Raw genomic sequence first — 27002 nt, forward strand, 5'->3', positions numbered from 1 at the left:
TGTACCCCCTCTTCTCATTTCCTACCCAGGTTGCCCACCCTCTTCTCTTACCTGGCACATAGATTTTCTTTCATTTCTGGAGTCCCACTTCCCCAGCATGCAAGAACCGCCTCCCCGTCCTTTTCTGGGATTTCATACCTGTTTCCCCTACAACTCCCATCTCCCTGTGCTCTATTCTAATCAGGAGCAAGAAAAGTGCATCCTGCCAATCCCCCCACAATTCCCGCCCCCACCCCACCTCAAGAAACGCTAGAATCTTCCCCCTGGGCAGCTTTTGCCAGGAAAGAGCTGTTCTCCAAACTTTCCACCTTTGCTTTTTTTTCTCCCTCCACACTGTTCGTGTACCTCTACAAAAGAGAAATCTTTCTTTGGGACCCCATATTCCCTCAGCCTCGTCAACCCTGTCTCCGGCTCCATCTGTTTCTTCTGCTCTTTGAGGCAAGGTCTTCTCTCCAATCCTCCTCTCTCAAGATGTATGCCTGCCCCAGAACCCCGCCCCCCAATTCTCCCGGGCCCAGGAACCCCCAGCCTCCTGGCCCATCAGCGGATGAGGACGTTGATCTCCGCCACGCCAGCCTCCAGCACGTTCTCGGCTGTGGTTTTGCCATGTTGCTCCTTGAGATGCCGCCTGATGGCTGGCTTGTGGGCGAAGCGCACGTCACAGTAGGAGCATCGATAGGGCCGCGCTCCTGAGTGCAGGTTGAGGTGATCGTGCAGCGTGGACTTCTGCGTGAAGCACTTGCCGCAGATGCCACACGAGTGCGACTTGACGCCGCGGTGCACGTTCATGTGGCGGTTGAGGTTGCTGCTGTGGTTGAACTGCTTGCCGCACCGCGGGCACATGAAAATGAAATGTTGCGCACGCATGTGGAAGACCAGCTTCTCCACGCCCTGGAACACTTCCGGGCACTTGGTGCATTTGATGTTCTTTAAGGGGTTTCCACTTGAGAAGCCCCCGGGCAGGGGTCCCCGGCTGCCCCCTGCCCCCAGACTGCCCCCCGCCCCCCGGGCAGCCATGGCCACCGCTGCTGCTTCCACTAGGCCCGAGGTGGCCCCCACACTGGCCCGGCCTCCTGGGATCAACAACAGGCCTTCCCCTTCGGCGTCCTCTGACAGGCTATAGCAGGCCTTCACCACACCTTGCGGTGGGGCTACAGTGTTGGGGGCCACGCTACTCTGGGCCAGCTCCCCGAGGTGGCTGCTCACAGAGGCCCCGATGCCCAGACCTGCTGCTAGGCCTCCAGGGGGTTTGAGCCGGTGTGCCACTTCCAGGGCGGACTCCACCTTGACAATGCAGATGTCAGAAACATCCTCATCCTCATCCTCGTCCTCGTCTTCCGCCTTCAGCTCTAGGTCCTCATCCAGCGGAAACTCCAGCTTCACGGGTCTTAGGAGTGGAGGGGGTAGAGGAGGTGGGGGCGGGGGTTTCGGGGCTGGCTTTGGGGTCCTGGCTGGAGGGAGGAGGGACTTGGTGGCACTGACGGTGCTTACGAGACTAGCCTCGCTGACCCCATCCTCTTTGAGGCCTATTTTGGGCTCAATGAACTGGCTGAGGGCGTTCCGGCATTTCTCCACCACGTGCTCCATCTGCAGGTAGGAGGCAGCCGTCAGGTAGTTGACGATATCCCTGACTGCAAACTCCAGGGCTCCCGTGTAGCAAGAGAGGAGCAGGTCCGCCACAATGCGTGCGCTGTGCATCAGCGAGACCTGCAGCTCCGAGCTGGGGTTCAGCAAGAACTGGTCCCGGAGGAACGGTGAGCAGGCGGCCAAGATGACCTTGTGGCCACGGAATTTGAGGCTGTCGGCCACGATGGTCACGTCGCAGAACCGCTCCTCCGCACGGAGCTGGTTCATGTTCCGCAACGTAGCGGCCTCGTGGCCAGGCAGCTGGAAACGCAAGACTTCCACCCCAGAGGCCATTGTGGCGGGAGTGGACTGCCCTGGGTGGGAAGGAAACCGGTCAGAGACAAAGGTCTCTGGCTGTCGGAAGCCAAGGCTCCAGACCCCTCATCCCCACCTCCCCAGGCTTGACGCGCCTCCCTCAGTTTCCCTAATTCCGAGGAGGCGCGGTCCCTCCGAGGAGGGAGGCGTGGTTCCCGGGGGCGGGGCAGCGGCGTCCACACCCCCCAGTCCCGCGGCCCGCGCGCCCATGGGAGAATGGAGAAAGGGGTGGGTGGGGGTAAGGAACCCGAGGATTGCCACTCTGGGGTGGCCCCCAGTAGTAGGCTCTCCTCACCGGCCTCGCCTCTAGCCCGGGCCGCGCGCTGCTGTGAGTCCCCCCTTTTCACGTCCTCCCGCCGCCCGGACAGGTCGTGCACGCCCCCCTCCCACGCGCAGATTCTCCGTGGCACGCCCCCCCCTCCAGACTCACGACCCTGGGTGCACGCGCCTCTCACCTGGCCCGGTTCCGCGTGCTGATTTTCCCCCCTGGTCCCCCACCCCCCCGGGGCCGGCGGCGCCCCCCACACTCGGGCAGGGCCTGGGCAGCGCGCAGGCGCGGGGGTGCACGGGGCGCGCGCGCGGGCCGGCTCCGCGTGGGCGGGAGGGGGAGGGGCGGGGGCAGCTCGTGCCGAGTGTTCCAAGGCCCCGCGCAGCGCAGCGTCCGCGAGGACTCGGGGAGGAGGAAGAGGGGAGGGAATTAAAGGAGCAGGATTCCCCCTCCCCGACCCCCCTTTCCTCCCCGGCACCCCCACGCGGTTAAAGGGCTGGACAGTCGTGCCTCCCCTTTGGCCAGGATTATTTGTCCGCCAGAGCGGAAATACGCTCCACACCCCCCCCTTCCACGCTCCCCCTCCTCTCTGCCTTTGGGGCCCGCGGCCCATCTGCGCGTGCGTGCCAGGGCCCGCGCGCTCGGGCCCGCCCCCGGCTCCCGGAGCACCCCCCCCGCGTCCCTGCGCGCCCCCGCTCGCCCCGCCCGCCCCGCGCCCCCCCAGCGCGCGCGCTCCCCTGGAGCTGCGCAATCTGCGCGGCCACCTGCTCTAGAGCTAGGCGTCGCTGCCGCCCAGCTGTGCCGAGCCGGCACCTCCCAGGGCCTCGGACCTGCTGGTGGCCTACGAATCCCTGGATCGCGGCTGCCCACGGGTGCATCTTCCGCTGAATGTGGGCACAGTTCCTAGCTTCCAGACATTTCCAAGTCTTTTGAAGCTAGTGTCTGCCGTAGTCCTCCTGATCTAGAAGCTAATTTCGCTTTCCACACAGCCAGATGAACCAGCGATCCCTGCTTGCCCCGCTTCAGAACAGTTACTTAAACGCACTCAACCTCCCTTCTGTTTCATCCATTCTAACTTCTTGCCAAGGCCAAGCTCTCTCTCGTGCTGTGGGAGACTGGTGCACTTCGCCTCCACTGTGTAATTAACCCTGGACTAATTCTGCAAATTACGCTGTTATTTATACTGGTGCCAGTGTGCCATCTTTACGGTTTCCCTGCACCCACCCCTTCCGATCCACAGCCTCTCCTCCAGAGAGGGGCTCCCCGGACCTCCACTACCTCTTTACTCTGCACCTGGCTTTCCTTGTCACTTCCAAACTCAGTTGCGTTCTCCACAACTTCAGTGTGCTTACAGACTTAAAAGCTAACCACCCCCTGAGGGCTTCTGAGTACCCCAAATACCCACAGTGGCTTTCCAAACTATCAAGGTCCCTCCAGGAAGACGCCCCTGCTTGTTTATTACACCCTCCCAGGAAACTTTTCGACTCTGAGGACGCTAAACTGCTTGAAACCTAAAGTGTCCAGTATCTGCCCCCTTCGCAAGACTGTAACTTCTTGATTACAGGAATTACATTATGGAGTGTGTCTTGCAAATAAAAGTCAGGCAATAAATGACTGGCTGTTGAAGTCATTCTCTGTCAACTGGACCAGCATCCGCCCATACAAAGTTCATTCAGAGACTTAACTGAATACCCAAACCCAAGGGATGCTGTTTCCCGAGAAGGGTGGAGAGTAGTGAGCCGTGCGTTAGCCTCTGGTTTTCCTTTTAAATTTCTCCGACTTTTGCGCCCTCACCCAACTCACTCTTTAGTCGGGTCGGGTGGATTTAAGGGACAGCGTCTGCTTTTGTGTATGGTACTCCTTGTTTAAGGCCATAGTCACTGTCTAGCGCACAAGAGAGCGCCTTCGGGCAAATTACTTAATTCTCTGAATCCTGGTGTCTCTCTTTGACCTAAAAGCCCTGAAGTTCACCAGGCTGGTAGAAGGTTCTGGGGAGCCCGACACACACTGGATACAATGGATCTAAGGCGACACCCTTTCTCTTTGCTGTCATGGGAAATAGACTGGGCAGATTTCTTTTTTCTTTGTTTGTTTTTTGTCTTTTCATGTTTGTTTCTCTGTGCAGCCCTGGCTGTCCTGGAACTCACTCTGTACCAGGCTGGCCTCAAACTCACAGATCTGCCTGCCTCTGCCTCCCAAGTGCTGGGATTAAAGGCGTGCACCACCACCACCTGGCAAGATGATGCTTTTAAAAGAATTTTAATTTAAAATTTCTGTTTTTCTATCTCATCTTTTCTTTTTATCCTTACCAAACTAGAGAGATGGCTCAGCTGTCAAGAGCACTTGTTCTTTTTTTTTTTTTTTTTTTTTTTGGTTTTTCGAGACAGGGTTTCTCTGAGGCTTTGGAACCTGTCCTGGAACTAGCTCTTGTAGACCAGGCTGGTCTCGAACTCACAGAGATCCGCCTGCCTCTGCCTCCCGAGTGCTAGGATTAAAGGCGTGCGTCACCACCGCCCGGCTTAAGAGCACTTGTTCTTGCAGATGCCCCTAGTGCAGTTCCCAGAACCCACATGGCGGCTCACAACCATTACTAACTCCAGTTCCAGATGATCTAACACCCTCTTCTGACCTCTGCAGGCTTCAGGCACTCGCCTGTGGATGGAACACACACACACACACACACACACACACACACACACACACACACACAGAGAGAGAGAGAGAGAGAGAGAGAGAGAGAGAGAGAGAGAGAGAACACTCATACACGTAAAATAAATCTTTAAGATTAAAAAGGAAGAGTTCATATTTCACTGAGCAGTAATAGGAAAAACTGTCAAATTAAGAAGGGTGTTCATGATACCTGCCTTTAATCCCAGCACTCAGAAGGCAAAGGCAGGCAAATCTCTGAGTTCAAGGCCAGTCTGGTCTACAGAGCAAGTTCAAGGGTAGCCAGAAGTACACAGAGAAACCCTGTCTTAAAATTGCCCCCCCTCCAAAAAAAATAGAACGAGAGTTTAGAGGTGGGCACGGTGGCACACGCCTTTAATTCCAGTGCTTGGGAGAGGCAGATCTCTGTGAGTTCAAGATCAGCTGGTCTACTAGTGAGTTCTGGAGCAGGCAGGGCTCTGTCTCAAAACAAACATACAAAAAGAAGGAAAGCCTAGGGACTGGAATAGCTCAGTGATGGGAAGGGTTGGTATTCCTTTCTTAGCGCCCGTATTTGCTCACAATTGCCTGAGCCCGGGTCCAGCGCCCTCTTCTGGCCTCTTTGGGTACCTGTACTCACTCACATGCGCATTCTGAGAGTCTGTAAAGTTTGTTTTCCGATTCAGGTTCTCTCGACGTGGTCCTGGCTGTCCTGGAATAAACTATGTAGACCAGGTCCTCCTGCCTCTGCCTCTCCCTCCCGAGTGCTGGGATCAAAAGCGAGCTTTGGCAACGTCGGCCTGTACAGTTTAATATCCTGTCTTTCTGGTCCTTCTCATCCCTGGAAATGTGGGTTTGCGAGGTGAGGGCTTAAGATGGGTAGACCAGGCATGCTGTCAGTCCTTACCCGTCCCTCTAATCACGTCTTGTGCACCTCCTGTGCCAGCACTGAGCGGAAGCAGCGGACCGAGGACAGTGAGACGCTTTTCCAGAGGATGTCCACCAAGGGTCAGGTGGCCGAAGGACATGTGTCGTGGGAGTCTCACAGTCCCAAGGGAAGTGCCCCAATATGGGCCTGGTTCTTCTCCCTGTGTCTGTTGGCTGCTCTTGGCCCTCATGTCTCTTCAGGTATCTCCCAGCCCCTCTGCCCTCATCCCTGAGTCCTACTTCTGAAGCACTTCTGAGGTCAAATGTCTCCTTGCTGGAAGCACTGAACTGATTTCCTTCGTGCTTGAGGTAGGGGATGTTTTCCTCCATGTTCCAGGTCAATGAGGCTCCCTTTCCACCCATTCTTCCTTAACATACATGTTGTTTTGGGGCCACCCTCTGCTCACAGTCACTGCGCGGCCTGGGCGCCCCTCTCTCTTCCTTATCAAGCAGTGGGACACTCGCTGAAGCTTTACAGACTCTAGAGAGACCTGCGGCCAGCTCTACCGAGACCCGCCCCCATGGCTAAGTACTAACAGCCACGCCTAAGCAACGTTAGCAGCCGTGATGGTCTCAGGGCTTTGCTGCAGCGGCTGCGTTCTGCAGAGTCTCTGTTGAGTCCGTGGTGGATGGGGCACTGACCATTACCGCCAGTGGGGGATCCAGGTCCAAAGCAGTGTCATTCCAAGAGGATACTGAGGATACTAGAAGATGGCTCGGGGAGGAAGAGCAATTGCTGAGAACCAACCTCCTGAAAGTCGACTTCCACTCTCCTGCCATGGTGCGTGTAGCCCCCCAAAACACACACATAGTAGCGATGACAAGTGTTTTGACTGGATAGATGGATCAACAGTTAAACTGTCAAATGTTAAGGACACTTGCTATTCTTTGTTAGGTGGCATACCAAAGTGGATGGGGAAAGCCCACAAGGCCTCAACCCTACACAAAGAATGGGCAACCAAGGAATGCTGGGAGCAGGAGAACCAGCAGGAGAAACCAGGCCATTCAGGGCTACATAGAGAGACCTCATCTCAAAAACAAAAACAAAGCAACAAAAAGTTTACATCTGACTGAGGATGAAGCTCAGTTGATAGGGCACTGGCCTAGTGCTCAGGAAGTCCTGGGTCCTCCTGTTCTAGCATTCCATACACCAGGCATGGTGGTTACTGGCCTAGCGCTCAGGAAGTCCTGGGTCCTGTCCCAATGTCACATACCTCAGGCATGGTAGTGCATGCCTGTAACCCCAGCACTCAGGGCTACATAGAGAATCTGAAGCCATCCTGGGCTATGAGAAACCTCATATCATTCAAACACCAGAGGCAGAAAACCAGGAGATTTATGCAACTCTCCCCCCTCAGCCTGTTTTCGAGCCCCGGTTTTCCCCGAGGTTTCCAGAGAAATTCTGCTCATATCCAGGGCATATGTGAGGCTGGGGTAGAACTCAAACATACACACTGTCCAGCATGTACGAAGTCCGTGCCAGATCCCCAGCATCACGACACCATCGCCAACAACAGCCGATACCCACAGCAAATTAAGGAAGAGTAAGGAGCAGGTCCGGCTTCCGTCTCCCACACGGTCCCTTTTCTCTGTTTACAAATGGCAGCGACCACAGTGCTGTGACGTCATCTGTTGTCTGCATTCTATCTGTCCACACAGATGAGCCTCAGGGGCTGAGAAGCCATGTGATATTCCATTGTCCACATGCACATATCTTGGTCCTCTGCAAGTGGACCCAGACTCGGTACAGCACCCTTCACGTCTATAGGAGAACCCGTGGGTCTTCACCCTTCACGTCTATAGGCGAACCCGTGGGTCTTCACCCTCTCACGTCTATAGGAGAACGCGTGGGTCTTCACCCTTCACGTCTATAGGAGAACCCGTGGGTCTTCACCCTTCACGTCTATAGGAGAACGCGTGGGTCTTCTTCCTCTCACGTCTATAGGAGAACCCGTGGGTCTTCTCCCTCTCACGTCTATAGGAGAACCCGTGGGTCTTCACCCTCTCACGTCTATAGGAGAACCCGTGGGTCTTCACCCTCTCACGTCTATAGGAGAACGCGTGGGTCTTCTCCCTCTCACGTCTATAGGAGAACGCGTGGGTCTTCACCCTTCACGTCTATAGGAGAACCCGTGGGTCTTCTCCCTCTCACGTCTATAGGAGAACGCGTGGGTCTTCTCCCTTCACGTCTATAGGAGAACGCGTGGGTCTTCTCCCTTCACGTCTATAGGAGAACGCGTGGGTCTTCTCCCTTCACGTCTATAGGAGAACGCGTGGGTCTTCACCCTTCACGTCTATAGGAGAACCCGTGGGTCTTCTCCCTTCACGTCTATAGGAGAACGCGTGGGTCTTCTCCCTTCACGTCTATAGGAGAACCCGTGGGTCTTCTCCCTCTCACGTCTATAGGAGAACGCGTGGGTCTTCTCCCTTCACGTCTATAGGAGAACGCGTGGGTCTTCACCCTTCACGTCTATAGGAGAACGTGTGGGTCTTCTCCCTTCACGTCTATAGGAGAACGCGTGGGTCTTCACCCTTCACGTCTATAGGAGAACGCGTGGGTCTTCTCCCTTCACGTCTATAGGAGAACGCGTGGGTCTTCTCCCTCTCACGTCTATAGGAGAACGCATGGGTCTTCACCCTCTCACGTCTATAGGAGAACCCGTGGGTCTTCTCCCTTCACGTCTATAGGAGAACGTGTGGGTCTTCTCCCTCTCACGTCTATAGGAGAACGCGTGGGTCTTCACCCTTCACGTCTATAGGAGAACGCGTGGGTCTTCTCCCTTCACGTCTATAGGAGAACGCGTGGGTCTTCTCCCTCTCACGTCTATAGGAGAACGCGTGGGTCTTCTCCCTTCACGTCTATAGGAGAACGTGTGGGTCTTCTCCCTCTCACGTCTATGGGAGAACGCGTGGGTCTTCTCCCTCTCACGTCTATAGGAGAACGCGTGGGTCTTCTCCCTTCACGTCTATAGGAGAACGTGTGGGTCTTCTCCCTCTCACATCTATAGGAGAATGCGTGGGTCTTCTCCCTCTCACGTCTATAGGAGAACACGTGGGTCTTCTCCCTTCACGTCTGTAGGAGAACCCGTGGGTCTTCACCCTCTCACGTCTATAGGAGAACGTGTGGGTCTTCACCCTTCACGTCTATAGGAGAACGTGTGGGTCTTCTCCCTCTCACGTCTATAGGAGAACCCGTGGGTCTTCACCCTCTCACGTCTATAGGAGAACGCGTGGGTCTTCTCCCTTCACGTCTATAGGAGAACGCGTGGGTCTTCTCCCTCTCACGTCTATAGGAGAACGTGTGGGTCTTCACCCTTCACGTCTATAGGAGAACGCGTGGGTCTTCTCCCTCTCACGTCTATAGGAGAACGCGTGGGTCTTCACCCTCTCACGTCTATAGGAGAATGCGTGGGTCTTCTCCCTTCACGTCTATAGGAGAACCCGTGGGTCTTCACCCTCTCACGTCTATAGGAGAACCCGTGGGTCTTCACCCTCTCACGTCTATAGGAGAACCCGTGGGTCTTCACCCTCTCACGTCTATAGGAGAACCCGTGGGTCTTCACCCTCTCACGTCTATAGGAGAACGCGTGGGTCTTCTCCCTCTCACGTCTATAGGAGAACGCGTGGGTCTTCACCCTCTCACGTCTATAGGAGAACGTGTGGGTCTTCTCCCTCTCACGTCTATAGGAGAACGCGTGGGTCTTCACCCTTCACGTCTATAGGAGAACGCGTGGGTCTTCATCCTCTCACGTCTATAGGAGAACGCGTGGGTCTTCACCCTTCACGTCTATAGGAGAACCCGTGGGTCTTCATCCTCTCACGTCTATAGGAGAACGCGTGGGTCTTCTCCCTCTCACGTCTATAGGCGAACCCGTGGGTCTTCTCCCTCTCACGTCTATAGGAGAACGCGTGGGTCTTCACCCTTCACGTCTATAGGAGAACCCGTGGGTCTTCACCCTTCACGTCTATAGGAGAACGCGTGGGTCTTCTCCTTTTCTGGACTGAAGTATTAAGTGTTAAGTGTTTTTCTTTGGCTGACAAACCTCTCCACCAATGTGATAATCCAAATCAAACCAGATCAAACCAAATTAGAAAAGAGCCCAGGTTTAATGCATGACAGCACTCCCGGGTGACCCCCTCCCCCCAGGGAAAACACGGAGAGGGAAACAGAGAACCACGGAAAACCAGAAGACCATGTGTTCATTCTCCGGGGGAGCAGTTTAAATAGCCCATGGGAGTTGTCTTGACCCGCCCTGGGGAGGGGTCACCATTTGGTGGGCTTTCTCGGAGGTGGAGTTTGGACTGAGGCAACTCCCAGGGGAGGGGGCTTATGCCAGGAGCTGGGGTGAAGCCCCCAGCCAAACACTAAGTAGCTTACGCTGCTCTTAAATCTGCAGTTCTCTAGTCTCATCCTCCTGAACGCTGGGATTCTAGGCTTGTGTCCCCATAGTCCCCATAGCTGGCTGACTCCTCCCTCTGGGTGCTAATTGTGTTCTCAATGTGTTTCCCACCGGCCCCAGGTGTGACACTGACGAACAGTTAACTAATGTGCCAAGCCAAGCCTGAGCATCCTGGCCATCTTAAGCCAAAAATTCCCTCCACCACGGTGCCCCCAAGGAAAGCAAGCATGGATGTCTGTCCCCTCTTTCTGGAGACTACTTTCTCGGCCCTGGCAGGGGTGAAGCGGTGGGGGGGCAAGGACAGGAGCTCCAGAGCAGTTTCTGGGGAGAGGGGAGGAGATGCAGTCCATGTTTGGGACGGTATGCTATTGAAAACATAGAGCAGATGCCAGGTCCCCCTCACCGAAGGGAAATCCAGAGCAGAGCTTGTGGTAAGGTAGGGTGTGGGGCAGCTGCAACATTTAACCTTTCCCAGCCGGTGCCTGGTCACTACCCTGTCACCACGTCCCTCTCCATGCGGAGAAGAGCCCCACCAGCCCTCAGCACGTGGAGCTCCCTGGGAGGACGGATGTGGATGTGCAGATGGGCACTCTCCGGGCTTTGTGACTCCTCACAGCAGGTCAAGGACAGATTTGGGAGACCCAGGAGCCCCCTTCTCAGCTTCTTGTTTACCCCTTAAGAAGCCAGCACAGTGGACAATGTCAGAAGGTTCCGTGTGGAGCCTAGCGTCTGGGTTTACAAGTCAGCCCCTGAGGAGGGTGCAAAGCTTCCTCAAGGTTGCGGTAGTCCTAGCACTGGGAAGGTGGGCAGGAGGGTCAGGAATTCAAGGCCATACTCAACTATGCCGCAAATTTAAGACCAGCGCTAGAAAATGGGGGTCTGGAGAGAGGACTAGGTTGGTAAAATGCTTGCAAGTGTAGGACACCTTAGAATCCACGTTAAGAATAATCTCTCTGCCGTCCAAAGCAGAAGTGGAAGGTCCCTCGTGAGTTAGTCCGGTTTATTTGGCAAAGTTCTGGGCCAGTGAGAGACCACATCTCAAACAAAAGGTGGAAGGGGCCTGAGGAGTTACATTTACAGTTGTCCTCTGACCTGCAGAGACACAAACACATGTGCACATGCTACACACACACACGCACACACATACACACACACATGCACACACATACACACACACATACACATACACACACATACACACACTTACACATGCACACACATGCACACACATACACACACACATACACATACACACACATGCCACACACACATACACACACATGCCACACACACACACACACATACACACACATGCCACACACATACACACACTTACACATGCACACACACACATGCCACACACATACACACACACATACACACACATGCCACACACACATACACACACATACACACACATGCTACACACACACATGCCACACACACATACACACACACATACACACACATGCCACACACACATACACACACACATACACACACATGCTACACACACACATGCCACACACACATACACACACACATACACACACATGCCACACACACATACACACACACATACACACACATGCTACACACACACATGCCACACACACTCACACATGCTACACACACATACACATGCCACACACATACACACACTTACACATGCACACACACGCACACACACACATACACACACATGCCACACACATACACACACTTACACATGCACACACACGCACACACATACACACACATGCCACACACACATACACACACATGCCACACACACACACACTCACACATGCTACACACACACACATGCCACACACACATACACACACATGCCACACACATACACACACTTACACATGCACACACACGCACACACACACATACACACACATGCCACACACATACACACACTTACACATGCACACACACGCACACACACACATACACACACATGCCACACACATACACACACTTACACATGCACACACACACATGCCACACACATACACACACACATACACACACATGCCACACACACATACACACACATGCCACACACACATACACACACACATGCCACACACATACGCACACTCACACATGCACACACACGCACACACATGCACACGCACTCACACATGCATTCACACACATGCACATACATGCACACACACATGCACACACATGCACAACTCACACATGCACACACACATATACAAAACAGAAAAAATAGAAAGCAATAATCCTTTTGTTGCTGATCTGACAGATTTCTTGGGAGGTGGGAGGGTGCTCATCTTGACCTTGTGTAATTGCAGAAACAGTAACTGCAAGCTTATGACGGATAGGAAGCTAATACGTTGCCTTAAATTCTCCATGGCTGGACAGGGCATAGTGGCACACATCTTTAATCTTGGGAGGTGGAGATGGGGGATCTCTGTGAGTTCAATACCAGCCTGGTCTACAGAGCGTGTTCCAAGACAGCCAGAGCTACATAGTAAAACTCCATCTTGAAACGAATAAACTAATTTCTCCATGGCTGGATGTCCTGTGTTTGTAACTTTTACCCTTGGGAGACAGAGGCAAGAGGACCAGGAGTTCACGGCCAGTTTCAGTTACTCAGCGAATTCTAAGTCAGTCTGGATTCTCAGAAGGGAAAAATATATCTAAATATATTGTATGAAGAAAGTGGTTTTTTTTCCCAGTAAAAAGGTGTATCTCAAACTAGAAAATACTATTATTCTTTTGACTACCCAACCCCCAATTTTTTTTAACAAGTTGGGAATCTTATCTGCTGGATGTTCAAAAAAATCTTCTAAGCATTCTTCCCAACTTTGCAAGTAACTGCTTGTTTTTTTCTTTTTTTTCAACCCTGTTTTCAGGGAAAGACCCATATGCCGTATTCCAAGAATCTCCCCATATGCCAAGAAGCTCTGAAAAGATTAGTTTCGATTCCTCAGAAGCCTTATTAGCAGGACCCACCCGACCAGGGAAGCAGATCCCTGGGGCCAACTCCAAAGGAAGTGAAGCAACATAAATAAAATGTTTTGTGCAGGGTTTGTGTGCTTAACACGATCCACACAAGACTAGGTGTGCTTTAGTGTGTGTGTGTGTATGTGTGTGCTGTGTGTGTATATGTGTGTGTGTGGTGTGTGTGTGGTATGGTTTGTGTGTGGTGTATGTATGTGTGTGGTGTGGTGTGTGTATATGTGTGTGTGTGGTGTATTTGTGTGTGTGGTGTGTGTGTGTGTAGTAGTAGTAGGTGTGTACCCACTTAGGAGCAATGTCCACAATCTATTGACTGTGATGTCCTGGAATGAAGGTTCTGCCCCCAAAGCTGAATCCCTAATCTCTGTTGTGGCCTCTCCTTTCCTTTTTCTCCCCTTGACCATGCCCTCGCCACTCCCCGCCTTTTGATTCTCTGGCAGCCTGCTCAACCAGTGGTGGTTTCGGGGAAGTCAGATGACCTTTTCTCTCCCCTGGCTCTCGGTTCTCCTGTCCTGACAGCATGGCCTCTCTGCTGACTCTTCTCTGCCTGCTGTGGCTGTGCCCAGGTAGGAGGCAGGGAACGAGGCTACTGGGGCCCTGTGGGCGTGGCAGGTGCTGCTGGGTGCAGAGACGGCCACTTCTTGCCCCTCTTTCATCTGGGCTGCTTTTCCTTTTCCACACCCACAGGCCTGGCCGCTGTCTCCTGTCCTCAGAATGTCAATATCTCCGGTGGTACTTTCACCCTCAGCCATGGCTGGGCCCCTGGGAGCCTCCTCACCTACTCCTGTCCTCTGGGCAGCTACCCAGTCCCAGCCTGGAGAAGATGCCAGAGCAACGGGCAGTGGCAGACCCCAAGATCGGGCACGCCGCCGTTCACCCAGCAATCCTCTCGGTTTGTTAGAGCAGTCTGCAAACGTGAGTCTGTCTAGGGTTCTTGGGGACTGGTGAGAGAGAGGGGGGCTTTCAAAATACTGGAAAACACGGGTTGTTGAGACTCTCGTCTTTAATTTGAGCCCTCGGGAGGCAGAGGGAGGACAGGAGGCAGAGGCAGGTGGATCTCTGTGAGTCTGAGGCCAACCTGGTCTACGTGGTGTGTTCTAGGCCAGCCAAGGTTGTAAAATGAGACCCTGTCTCCAAAAAACAAACAGTTCACCCAAACAAAGACCCCCCAGAAAACCACAGAAACCAACCAAACAAGCAAACCCAGAAAAAGCCCACTGTCTTTAGTAAGGACAAACTTTTTTTGGGTAAAATCAACTGTAAGATTACTGGCCATTCTAAATGGATGCTGGGTGTCTTAGTCCTTAGTGAGAGACTGGGGAACCACAGACCTTGAGGGGGGCATTTATCAGTCAGTTAGAATGAACTGTTTTAAGTCGACAGTATTCAAACAACTGCCTAAAGCTGCAATCTTACGTTTCAATCTATTTTTTGGGTTTTCTTTGGTGTTGCAGACGGTAATGAGGGATCAGCATGCCTATTGAGTTAATTTCCCCAGCTGTTTTTTGATTAGTCAATTTTGTGTTGAGCCTGCCAACTCTGTCTGCTTTGGTTTCAAAGGTGATCTTTGAACTCACTGAGGCTGAACTTAAGCTCTTGCTTCCCGAGCCCACCTCTCCATGCTGGCTGGACAAGCGTGAGCCACCATGTTTGGCTTTGGGGGTTTTTTGAGACAGAATGTCACTCTGTAGCCCAGGCTGGACCCAACCTTGAAGTAATTGATTTACCAGCCTCTGCCTTCCGAGTGCTGGCATTATAGGTGTGCACCCCCAACTTTCTGATTTTTTGGGGTGGTGGTGGTTCTGAGACGCGGTTTCTCCATGTAGCTAGCCTCGAACTCAGAACTCAGAGATTTACCTGCCTCTGCCTCAAACTCACCATATACAGCCTAGCGGGACCTGAGCTTCAGTGGCCCAAGTCCTGAGATTTATGGGCTGCACCGCCCCAAATTCTTCCCATGTTTTCAGGACAGTTGCCAGTCTCAGGTTCTAACAGAAGACCCCCCCCCCAACACCTAGCTTCCAGCTCTTGTCTCTCTCTCCAGCGGTTCGCTGTCCAGCGCCGACTTCCTTTGAGAACGGCATATACACCCCTCGGCTGGGGTCCCACCCTGTGGGTGGCAACCTGAGCTTCCAGTGTGAGGATGGCTTCACATTGCGGGGCTCGCCTGTGCGGTACTGTCGCCCCAATGGCATGTGGGACGGAGAGTCAGCTGTGTGTGATGACGGGGGTAAGCGCTCTCACTGTCGGACTACGTGGGGGTGGGGTGGGGTGGAGTGGGGTGGGGTCGGGTCGGGCTGCAGCCTCAGAGGCTTTGTATTAAAAGGATGCAATGGGTGTGTGAGATTGGGCATGGGATCCAGGATTTCGGGAATGCCAGGCAAGCCCTCTACCAGATAGCTATACTCCAAACTCCATGGTAGGAAAATTTAAAAATATGTATTTATTCAGCGGCACATACCTTTAATCCAAGCACTCTGGAGGCAGAGGCAGGTGGATCTCTGAGTTTGAGACCAGCCTGGTCTACATAGAGCCTCCATTACACACGGTTATTAGCCACCATGTGGTTGCTGGGTATTGAACTCACGTCCTCTGGAAGAGCAGCCAATGCTCTTAACCGCTGAGCCATCCCTCCAGCCCCCATCACATTTTCCTTTGTTCAGTACTTTAGTTTTGAGAATTATGAATGTTGTCACGAGAGTCCATGCTTCTCTCTTTTTAAAATTGTACAGTATTCCGTTATATGACTGTATTGTAAAGTATATTTCATGCCCTGTTGAGTATTTGAGTGGTGTCTGTTTGGGGCTGCGAAGAGTGAGGTTTGAGAACTGTCTCTCACAGACTTCAGCTTCTGGAGTGATAAGCTGGCAGACTCAGCTTTATGCAGGGTTCCCGCAGTGGACACTCCAGCTGTTTAAACAGAGTTCTGATTGTTCCACATCCTCTCAGAGTCTCCTCTAGGTAGAGGGTCAGGCCTGGAGGGCTCCAGGGGCGGCTGAGGGCTAGGTAAGGTCTCCACCACACTCTAGTCTGAAGCTTCTGGTGTCTAAAGGAGGACATGGCGTGAAGGACGAGGGCGGTGAGCTGCAGACATCGCCAGACCTTTACCTGTTGTTCTCTTGCAGCTAGCCACTGCCCCAACCCGGGCATCTCAGTGGGTACAGTGCGGACAGGCTCACGCTTTGACCTTGGGGACAAGGTCAGATACCACTGTTCCTCCTTAAATCTGGTGCTGACTGGCTCTGCGGAGCGGGAGTGTCAGAGCGACGGGGTGTGGAGCGGGACAGAACCGATCTGCCGGCGTGAGTACCCTCCGTGTTCTCCTGGGACCCCACACCCAGGTCTGGTCCTGGCTGACCTCCTGTGGCTCTTCCCACAGAGCCGTACTCTTACGACTTCCCCGAGGATGTGGTCTCTGCCCTAGGCACCTCCTTCACCAGCCTGCTTGGAGCCACCAATCCCATCCAGAAGAGGACAGGTGAGTGAGTACTGGAGAGGGGACCTGGATGGAGCAGGAGAGGGGCAGTTTACATGGATGCTGGGAGCTGAGTGACCCTGTTGTCTCACAGGGTCGAGGTGGGCATCTGAGCCAGGGTCGGGTAGTGCTGGGTGACTGAGCCAGGGATGGAGTTGGCATCTGAGTCTAGGGTGTGTGGGCATCTAAATGCTTTGTTTCCCTTTTATTTAGAAAATCTGGGCCGTAGAATCCAAATCCAGCGCTCGGGACACCTGAACCTTTATTTACTGCTTGATGCTTCTCAGAGTGTGTCCAAAGAAGACTTTGAGATATTCAAGGAGAGTGCCACCCTCATGGTGGACAGGGTGAGGAACCCAGACCTGTGCCTCCCTCATGGTGGACAGGGTGAGGAACCCAGACCTGTGCCTCCCTCATGGTGGACAGGGTGAGGAACCCAGACCTGTGCCTCCCTCATGGTGGACAGAGTGAGGAACCCAGACCTGTGGGCAGTCCTTCCTTCCCAGCCCTGCTGGCCTCCGTCCCAGAACCACGAGTTCAGTGTATATGATCATATCTTTATTCCATAAATGTGTTGGGACGCCTACTATGTCTGAGGCACGGGGCTGGGTGCCCGGAGGCACCACACAGGAGCAAAGCGCAGCTCTGGCGTTTCAGGGATCCGTCATCCACAGCTGCGGTCTCCAGAGAGATAACCTACGGGGCATTTCTGTTAAATGATCATTATTTTTATTAAGTCAATACATTTCCTTCCTTCCTTCCTTCCTTCCTTCCTTCCTTCCTTCCTTCCTTCCTTCCTTCCTTCCTTCCTTTCCCTCTTTCTTTCGTTTCTCGAGACAGAGTTTCTCTGTGTAGCTGCCGTGGCTGTCCTGGAACTCACTCTGTGAGATCCTCCTGCCTTTGCTTCCCAAGAACTGGAATTAAAGGTGTGTGCCACCACTGCCTGATTAAACCAATAATTTCAAAAATTGAAGTCACATTTATACTATTAAGCCAATAATTTCTTTTTTTAAAAATTGTTTTTATTCAGCTATATATTTTTCTCTACTCCCCTCCCTACCTCTCTCTCCCCTTCTCCCCTCTCCCATGATCTCCATGGTCCCAATTTACTCAGGAGATCTTGTCTTTTTCTACTTCCCATGAAGATTAGATCCATGTATGTCTCTCTTAGGGTCCTCATTGTTGTCTAGGTTCTCTGGGATTGTGATTTGTAGGCTGGCTTTTTTTGCTTTGTATCTAAAAGCCACTTATGAATGAGTACATGTGATAATTGTCTTTCTGGGTCTGGGTTACCTCACTCAATAAGATGTTTTCTAGATCCATCCATTTGCCTGCAAATTTCAAGATGTCATTATTTTTTTCTGCTGTGTAGTACTCCATTGTGTAAATGTACAACTTTTTCTTTATCCATTCTTCGGTTGAGGGGCATTTAGGTTGTTTCCAGGTTCTGGCTATGACAAATAACACTGCTATGAACATAGTTGAGCACATGTCTTTGTGGCACAAAAATGAGCATCTTTTGGATATATACCTAAAAGTGGTATTGCTGGGTCTCGAGGAAGGTTGTTTCCTAATTTTCTGAGAAATTGCCACACTGACATCCAAAGGGGCTGTACCAGTTTGCACTCCCACTAGCAATGCAGAAGTGTTCCCTTTACCCCACAACCTCACCAGCGTAAGTTGTCATCAGTGTTTTTGGTTTTTTCGAGACAAGATTTCTCTGTAGCTTTGGTGCCTGACCTGGAACTAGCTCTTGTAGACCAGACTGGTCTCGAACTCACAGAGATCCGCCTGCCTCTGCCTCCCGAGTGCTGGGATTAAATGTGTACAACACCACCGCCCGACTCATCAGTGTTTTTGATCTTGGCCATTATTACAGGTGTAAGATGGAATCTCTGAATTGTTTTGATTTGCATTTCTCTGATGGCTAAGGATGTTGAACATTTCCTTAGTATCTTTCAGCCATTTTAGATTTCTCTGTTGAGAGTTCTCTGTTTAGGTATGTACCCTATTTTTTTATTGGATTATTTGTTCTTTTAATGAACAATTTCTTGAGTTCTTTGTATATTTTGGAGATCAGCCCTATGTCCGATGTGGGATTTGTGAAGATCTTTTCCCATTCTGTAGGCTGTCGTTTTGTCTTGTTGACCGCGTCCTTTGCTTTACAGAAGCTTTTCAGTTTCAGTGTCTGTGCTGCTGGGGTTCTATTTAGGAAGTGGTTCCCTGTGCCAGTGAGTTCAAGCGTACTTCCCACTTTCTCTTCTAAAGGTTCAGTGTGGCTGGCTTTATGTTGAGGTCTTTGATCCATTTGGACTTGAGTTTTGTGCATGGTGATAGATATGGATCTATTTTCATTCTTCTACATGTTGACATCCAGTTATGCCAGTATCATTTGTTAAATATGCTTTCTTTTCTCCATTTGATTTTTTTGCTTCTTTCTTTGTAAAAAATCAGGTGTTCATAGTGTGTGGATTAATATCCAGTTTTCCATTTGGTTTTATTGGTCTTCTTGTCTGTTTTTATGCTAATATCAGGTTGTTTTCAGTACTATATAAGCCAATAATTTCATACCCCAAGACAGATATGGTAGAGATGGGATGTTATGAGCTCAAGGCCAGCCTCAGACAGCATGGGACCAACAAAAGACTAGGAAAATAGCTCATGGGTAAAGGCACCTGTTGCACAAACCTCATTTCAGATCTCTGGAATCCGAATAGAACAAATTTAGAAGTCAGATGCCATAGACGTGTTTGTAATCCCAGGGGGATGGAGAGCAGGGGCAGAACTGCTGGACACTGGTAGCTTCCCTGGAGTTCTCAGCACAGAGCAGACAGACTTGTCAGAGACTGACTCCAACAAGATGTGTATGCGTGCGCACACACACGCATGCACGTACGCATGTACGCGCGTGTGCACACACATATACGCACACGAGGAGGGCAGCACCAACAAGAACTATGTCCTGGAACACACTATGTAGACCAGGCTGGCTTCAGACTCACAGAGATCAGCCTGCCTCTCCCCACCATACCTGGCCCAATACTTTTGTTTGTTTGTTTGTTTTTTGAGACAGGGTTTCTCTGTAGCTTTAGTGCCTGTCCTAGCACTTGCTCTGTAGACCAGGCTGACCTCAAGTTCACAAAGATCTACCTCATGCCTCTGCCTCTGCCTCTCGAGTGCTGGGATTAAGTGTGTGTGCCGCCTGGCTGACCTTGAATTTTGATCCTTTTGCCTTGCCGTGGATTTGTCTCTATTCCCAGCTCCATCTTATTTTATTTTTATTATTTTTAATTTTTATTTATGTGTGTGTGTATTTGTGACTGTGTGAGTGAATGCTACGTGTGTGTATGTGTGCATGTGTGTGCGTGCGTGCGTGTGTGTGTGTGTGCACGTACGCACGTCCTGGGAGGACAGACACAGGCACTGGATACCTTAGAGCTGAAATTACAGACATTTGTTAAATTACAGGCATCTGTGAGCCATCCAGCCGTGTTCTGGGATTGGAACTTAGGTAGAACAGCAAATGCTCTTAGCCCTGACCCCAGCGCATTTACACAGGATTTGTGTGTGTTCTGAAGACTGTTTTAGACCTTCAAATGAGTAACTCCTGTCCGCCCTACACTCTCCTCAGTGGTATGGTTCAGGCGGAAGCAGCACAGCTCAATTTAACTGTGAGATGGGCATGCTCGTCACGGACCACCACTGGGCTGATGTGTGGGTGAAATGAGGAGGGGTCTTCCAGGAGCACATACTTGGTGTGCGCCATCCCCTGAGTGTCTCACCAAGGATCTCGCCGGTCAGCCGAGCGCAGGCTCTTGGTGTCTCTGGGACCTGCTCTTGCCTGGTTTCGCCACACCTGCCCCATACCACTTCTCCCCCGCCCTCTACAGATCTTCAGCTTTGAGATCAAGGTCAGCGTTGCTATCATCACCTTTGCTTCCGAGCCCAAGACCATCATGTCCATCCTGAGTGAGAAATCCCAGGATGGGGTGGAGGTGATCAGCAGTCTGGACAAAGTCTGCTATAAAGGTTTGGTCGTCATCTGCAGGGGGAGGTCATCTGGTGGGGGAGGTCCTCCGGTGGGGAGTCATCTGATTTCAGTTTCTACACCTCATTGCTTTCATTACCCGCCCGCATACCGCGTAAAACCACGCATACCGTGTCGGGGTGCCGCCAGACAGCTGCACCACGAGCTCTTCCCGATTGTATTTAATTAAGTAATGTTTGAGACAAAGTCTCAGTGTGTAGCGCTGGCTGAACTGGAACTTGTTCTGTAGACCAGGCTGGCCTCAAACTCACAGAGATCCTTCTGCCTCTGCCTTCTGAGTGCTAGGGTTACAGATGTGCACCATCACATCTGATTCTGCAGTGAACGTTCTAAGGTGGATATACAAGATACCCGAGCTTATCAGACACACTGACTCCTTGCATTTCTGGCTCTCTCACACACAGAGACGCCCCAGTCCCAGTCAGGTAGAGGGTTTTTGTCGTTTTTGTTTTCAAGAGATTTTTTTTCTGGCACATTCCAGATCATGAAAACGCCTCTGGGACTAACATTCTCAAGGCTCTGAACAGCGTCTACCTCATGATGAATAACATGATCGCCCGCTTCAGCCTGACGACCTCTGCCTGGCATGAGATCCGCCACGCCATTATCCTGCTGACAGACGGTGGGTGTCTCCCTTGCTGCTGGAGGTTGGCAACAGTAGGCAGCGTCAGGACAGGCTCTGAGGTCTTGTGTTCTGGTTGTCTTTCTGCCATTGGGGGACTCACGTGGTCTTTTTGTTTGTTTAGCTTTGAGACAGGGTTTCTCTGGGTAGCCCTAGCTGGTGTGGAACTCACTATGTAGACCACACCAGCCTCAGACTCACAGAGATCCACCTGCCTCTGTCTTGTCTTCCAAGTTCTGGGATGAAAGATGTACACACCCATGCCTTACTTACTTTATTTTTTTTAAGACTCTGGCTCTTACTGTAGCCCAGGCTGACTTCGAACTCCTGGTCTTCTTGCTTCAGCCTGCAAGAGTGGCTGGAATTACAAGTATGTGCCACAACACCCAGTCCATAAACACACACACACACACACGCACACACACACGCACACGCACACACACACACGCACACACACACACGCACACACACACACACGCACGCACACACGCACGCACGCACACACGCACACACACGCACACACACACGCACACACACGCACACACACACACGCACACACACACGCACACGCACACACACACACACACATTTTCATTATCCACTCACCTGTTGGTGGGCGACAAGGCTGATTCTAGTGAATTAGGCAGCAACAGTCATGAGGGCGCAGACATTCCTCTCGAAGGGTGTGCAGTTCTCCGGGTACACATGCCCGGGAGTGAAACAGCTGGGGCATGCGGTAGCTCTGTTCTGAATGTTTCTGGGAAATGTCCGGCATGATCTCCACACCACTGTACGTAACTTTGCATCTTGGCTGGCAGTGAGAGGGCTCCTTCCTTTCTACATCCTTTCCGGATTGATTGTGAGGTTGGCTGGTGTCAGCCGTTCTGACTGGGGTGGAATGGTTGTCTCAATGTAGTTTTAATTTGCATTTCCTTGATGATAGTTATGGGCCTTTGTGTTTCTTTTTTTTGAAAACTGTCTATTCAATTCTTTTGCCCATTTATTGATTGGGAGTTTTATTTTTATTTTTTTATTTATTTATTTTTGGTTTTTTGAGACAGGGTTTGCTCTGTAGCTTTGGAGCTTGTCCTGGAACTAGCTCTTGTAGAGCAGGCTGGCCTCGAACTCACAGAGATCCGCCTGCCTCTGCCTCCTGAGTGCTGGAATTAAAGGCCTGCGCCACCACCACCGGGTGGGAGTTTTATTTTCTTAGCACCCAGTTTCTCCAATTCTTTCTAAAACTTGTCTGCAGTTCCTTTGGTAAAGGCTGCCCCCACTCGGGTTCTGTTCTCTGCTGTTTCCTTTGCTTTACAGAAACGGTTTGTCTTCATGTGTTTACTTGGTTTCACCTGTGTGTATTATGTATGTATGTGCATTATATGTGAGGCTAGAGCCCTTGGAGGTCAGAATAGGGCATTGGATCCCCTGGAAATGGAGTTCTAGATAGTTGTGAGGCACCATGTAGGTGCTGGGAACTGAACACAGGTCCTCTGGAAGAGCAACAAGTAGTCTTACCCACCGAGCCATCTCTCCAGCCCCAAACGGTGTGTTTTAAAATGGCTGAATGTTCCCCGTCTTCCCAGAGCTGTGAGAAATTCTGCATTCAATCCAGATGGAGGATTCTCTCCCTTCTCTGTCTAGGAAAGTCCAACATGGGTGGCTCTCCCAAGCCAGCAGTTGATAACATCAGAAGCATCCTGGACATCGGTCAGAACAGGAACGACTATCTGGGTAAGGCTCTGCCCCATCCAAGCTCCTCTGCCAGGGGTTCCAGTGTGAATCAGCACTGGCTCTGAGCCTTAAGGGTTTCCAGGTAGTTCTGTGTGGCAGTGGCTGAGTATCACACGGAGGACCTGGGTACCAAACTGGCTTGGTCCCTACTCCGGTTCCATCTCCGGAGGGCTGGGCTGTGGGCTGCTGCTTCTTCTGTCCTGAATGGTGCTGTTGGCACCGGAGCGGCTTCTGAGGGTGGGAAGGGGAAGAAGGTGCCGATGAAAGTGTAGTCTGGTGCAGAGAACGCTCAGTATTGTCCACCGCCGTGCCATTACCATCTCATGTTTCAGGAAACTTTGCAGGAAGAAGGGCCTGGGTTCCCCGTAGGGACTGTCCCCTCCCATGTCCCTTCAGCAGGAGACGCTTAGGTGAGGCGTTGGCAGGCTGCTAAGGAACAAATGACTTCTCAGGTTCAGGGTGACCACAAAGTACTGATCTATGACAGAAAACAATTGCATTTTTTTTGGGGGGGGAACAGGGTCTTGCTATGTAGAGGCCTGGTGGCTGCAGGTGTCCTTGGCTTGTAGCCACAAGACCCCAACCTCCAACTCTGTCTTCACCCCGTTTTCTGTCCTGTTTTCACAGTGTCCAGCGAGCTATGTTTGGGTCCAAATTTCCTATGTATTTATTATCTTGTGCCTACCAAGCAAGCACTCTGCCACTGAACTATTCCCCAGCCCTCTGTCTACTCCTATTATAAATATATTTATCTCTGTCTCTGTAGATGTGTGTGTCTGTGTGAATGGATGCCGCACGCGTGTGCACGCCCTTGCTGCCCCTGGAGCTGGAGCTACAGGCCGTGGGTGCTGGGAACACACTCAGGCCTTCCGGAAGAGCAGCAAGTACTCTTGACGGCTGAGCCATCTCTCCAGCCCTCTTTTGTTTTATTTTTGGGACAAACCTGGGCTGGCCTCTAACTCACTAAGTAACTAAGGCTGGCTTTGAACTCCTGATCTTCTTGCTTCCACCTCCTGTGTGCTGGTAATACCAGGCCTGTTTCCCCAGTGGTGGTACACACCTTTGATCCCAGCACTTGAGAGGCAGAGGCAGGAGGATCTATGAGTTTGAGGCCAGCCTGGTCCACAGAGCGAGTTCCGGGACAGCCAGGGCTACACAGAGAAATCCTGTCTCAACACCTGCACACCCCCCCCCCAAAAAAAACCTTGTTTCTACTGCAGGTCACATTCACAATGGGACCTGAACACATTCTTCTAGGACACACAGTTCTAACCCCTGTAGGCAATACACAGGGTAAACAAAGCAGTCGTTCAGCCTGCGAGTGATAGGTACCCAGTGCTACGAAGTGAAGCTGAGTGGGTAGAGCGTGCCAGGGTCTGGGACATTGCACACTTAGAAGACCTCGCTGAAGAGCCATGTGGACGGCTGGGGCAGAGGCCTGAGCAGGGTTGGGGTCCAGGGATGGCGGCAGGAGGAGAGGAAGACAGGCGGGGATGGAGGAGGCAGAGTCCGTCTAATTCAGGTCTTTGTTGGCTCGGGGAGTTCAGGTACCCGCCTCACGTCTTGGGTGGGCTCTCGGCCGCAGGCTCTCGTGATTTCCCTCCTTCCCCTCAGACATCTATGCTATCGGGGTGGGCAACCTGGACGTGGACTGGAAAGAACTGAACGAGCTGGCGTCCAAGAAGGATGGCGAGAGGCATGCCTTCATCCTGCAGGACGCAAAGGCCGTGCAGCAGGTCTTTGAGCACATGCTGGGTACGTGAAGCTTCATCCACCTGGCCGCAGAGAGCAGAGTGGGGAGTCAGCCGGGGGCTCGGGGTGCCAGCCTGGACCCGTACCCGTCACCCACCTCCTTCCCTGCCTTCGCCCACAGATGTCTCCAAGCTGACGGATACCATCTGTGGGGTCGGGAACATGTCTGCCAATGCCTCTGACCAAGAGAGGACACCTTGGCATGTCACCTTTAAGGTATCGGGAAGGAGGGGCAGGGCTTGGATCCCAGAGGTGAAAACAGCCAGAAACAGCCAACCCAGACTGTTGTCTATTCCCTGTAGCCCAAGAGCAAGGAGACTTGCCGGGGGTCCCTCATCTCTGACCAGTGGGTACTGACAGCAGCTCACTGCTTCCATGATACCCAGATGGAGGACCGGCACCTGTGGAGGGTCACCGTGGGTAAGTCAGGGGCTGCAGCCGGCCCGCCACCACCGGTTCAGGTCAGCCTTCAGTCTCTTCTGGTCCACCCTAATCCACCGCTGTCCCTAGGGGATCCCACCTCTCCTTACGGCAAAGAATTCCTCGTGGAGAAGGCGCTGATTGCCCCAGGGTTTGACGTCCACGCGAAGCAGAGCCAGGGCATTTCTGAGTTCTACGCTGATGATATTGCCCTGCTGAAGCTGACCCAGAAAGTGAAAATGTCCACCCATGCCAGGTGCCTGAGCCCGGGTTGGGAGGGCAGCCTACAGGGGACAGCGTTCTGGAAAGTACCAGAGGGGATACTGAGGGCGGGCCCGTGTGACGGTCACCTTTCTCCCCAGGCCCATCTGTCTTCCTTGCACTGTGGAGGCCAATATGGCTCTTCGGAGATCCCAAGGGGGCACCTGCAGAGAGCATGGTGAGCTGGGGACAGAGCTTGGCTGTGCTGTCAGGGCCTGGGCTGCAGTCCTCACCTCAGGCTGGATGCAGGGGCTCTGGGTAAGGAAGCCTGTGCTGACACTGCCTTCTCCCTGCCGGCAGAGACTGAACTTCTGCAGCAGCAGAAGGTTCCTGCACATTTTGTGGCTTTGAATGGGAACAAACTGAACATCAACCTCAGGACAGGACCAGAGGTGAGAGCTCAGAAGGGATCCTGCAGTGTGTGTGTGGGGGGCAGCTCCAGAATGTCCAGCCCTGCCTGGAGTCTCCCCTTCTCCTGGGCCTTGCTGGTCTGCTTAATGTCTCCTGGCATTCTTCTCTCCTACTCCCCACATTGCAGCGGACAAACTGTATCAAGGCCGTCTCCGAAAACAAAAACGCCTTCCCCAGCTTGACGGACGTCAGTGAGGTGGTGACAGACCAGTTCCTGTGCAGTGGGATGGAGCAGGATGATAGTCCCTGCAAAGGTGAGGAAGCCGTCCCTGCACTCCCAGGGAGATGTTACCGTGACATCTGCCCTGGGTGACACTGTCTCTTGTCCCTTCTTTCCCTGCAGGAGAATCTGGGGGCGCGGTTTTCCTTGAGCGGAGATACAGATTTTTCCAGGTGGGAAGTGGGGCTTGGAGGGGGCTGGCTGCCAGGCAGGGTGTGAGTCCTTCTTGCAGGGTCAGGTGGGAGCCCTTTGAGGAGCAGAAGGGTTGAGTCTTGGAGTAGGGCTGGCATTGTCCAACCCCGCGTCTCTTCCTCCAGGTCGGCCTGGTGAGCTGGGGTCTTTATGACCCTTGTCAAGGTTCCTCCAACAAAAACTTGCGCAGGAAGCCCCCCCAGGGTGTGAAGCCCAGAGACTTCCACATCAATCTCTTCCGCCTGCAGCCCTGGCTGCGTCAGCACCTGGATGGAGTCCTCAACTTTTTGCCCCTTTAACATGGTCCCCGAGTCCTTTACTGTTCTGACCCCTTCTGCCATGACCTCTGAGTGTCCTCACTCCTGGGTACATAAATCCTGGACCCCAGGAACCCAGAGACAGTGGCAAAAGGTGGGGAATCCCCAAGGTTGTACTGGGACCTCTGTTGGGCGGCCTTGCATGGATTGCGCTTCTCACTCTCACGCGGAATTTCCCAGTTAGGAAATTAATAAAAACAGTGATTTCCACATCGGCCTGTCGTATGTCTTGGGGGTGGGGAGGCCAGGGAGGTTCCAGGAAGGTCAGAGACCCTGCTGTACAAACAGCGGCTGGACTCTGCCCCATCACAGTCCATGGGAAGCTGGCCTCTAAGGGGGTGGTCTGGGCCTGCTGGGAGGGTCTGGAG

General features: G+C 52.5%; 2 protein-coding genes across 2 annotated transcripts; one reads left to right on the forward strand and one right to left on the reverse strand.

The window, feature by feature from the left end:
• Window positions 1-449: 449 nt before the first annotated feature.
• Window positions 450-2497, reverse strand: Zbtb12 (zinc finger and BTB domain containing 12). The gene is made up of 2 exons (XM_075979466.1): window positions 2397-2497; window positions 450-1940 (listed from the first exon to the last, which is right to left on the reverse strand). The coding sequence occupies exon 2, from the start codon at window positions 1918-1920 to the stop codon at window positions 541-543; it is 1380 nt and encodes a 459-aa protein (XP_075835581.1). The 5' UTR covers window positions 1921-1940; window positions 2397-2497; the 3' UTR covers window positions 450-540.
• An 11116-nt stretch (window positions 2498-13613) lies between these two features.
• On the forward strand, window positions 13614-26844 carry C2 (complement C2). The gene is made up of 18 exons (XM_075979459.1): window positions 13614-13751; window positions 13873-14100; window positions 15230-15415; window positions 16311-16487; window positions 16565-16663; window positions 16874-17007; window positions 20551-20689; window positions 21190-21330; window positions 22972-23061; window positions 24676-24816; window positions 24935-25029; window positions 25116-25233; window positions 25324-25489; window positions 25596-25672; window positions 25795-25886; window positions 26033-26159; window positions 26249-26298; window positions 26443-26844. Exons 1-18 carry the CDS (start codon window positions 13706-13708, stop codon window positions 26614-26616), a joined length of 2280 nt encoding a protein of 759 aa, XP_075835574.1. The 5' UTR covers window positions 13614-13705; the 3' UTR covers window positions 26617-26844.
• Window positions 26845-27002: the final 158 nt, after the last annotated feature.

The sequence above is a fragment of the Microtus pennsylvanicus genome, chromosome 7, assembly GCF_037038515.1.
Source record: "Microtus pennsylvanicus isolate mMicPen1 chromosome 7, mMicPen1.hap1, whole genome shotgun sequence".
NCBI lineage: Eukaryota > Metazoa > Chordata > Mammalia > Rodentia > Cricetidae > Microtus > Microtus pennsylvanicus.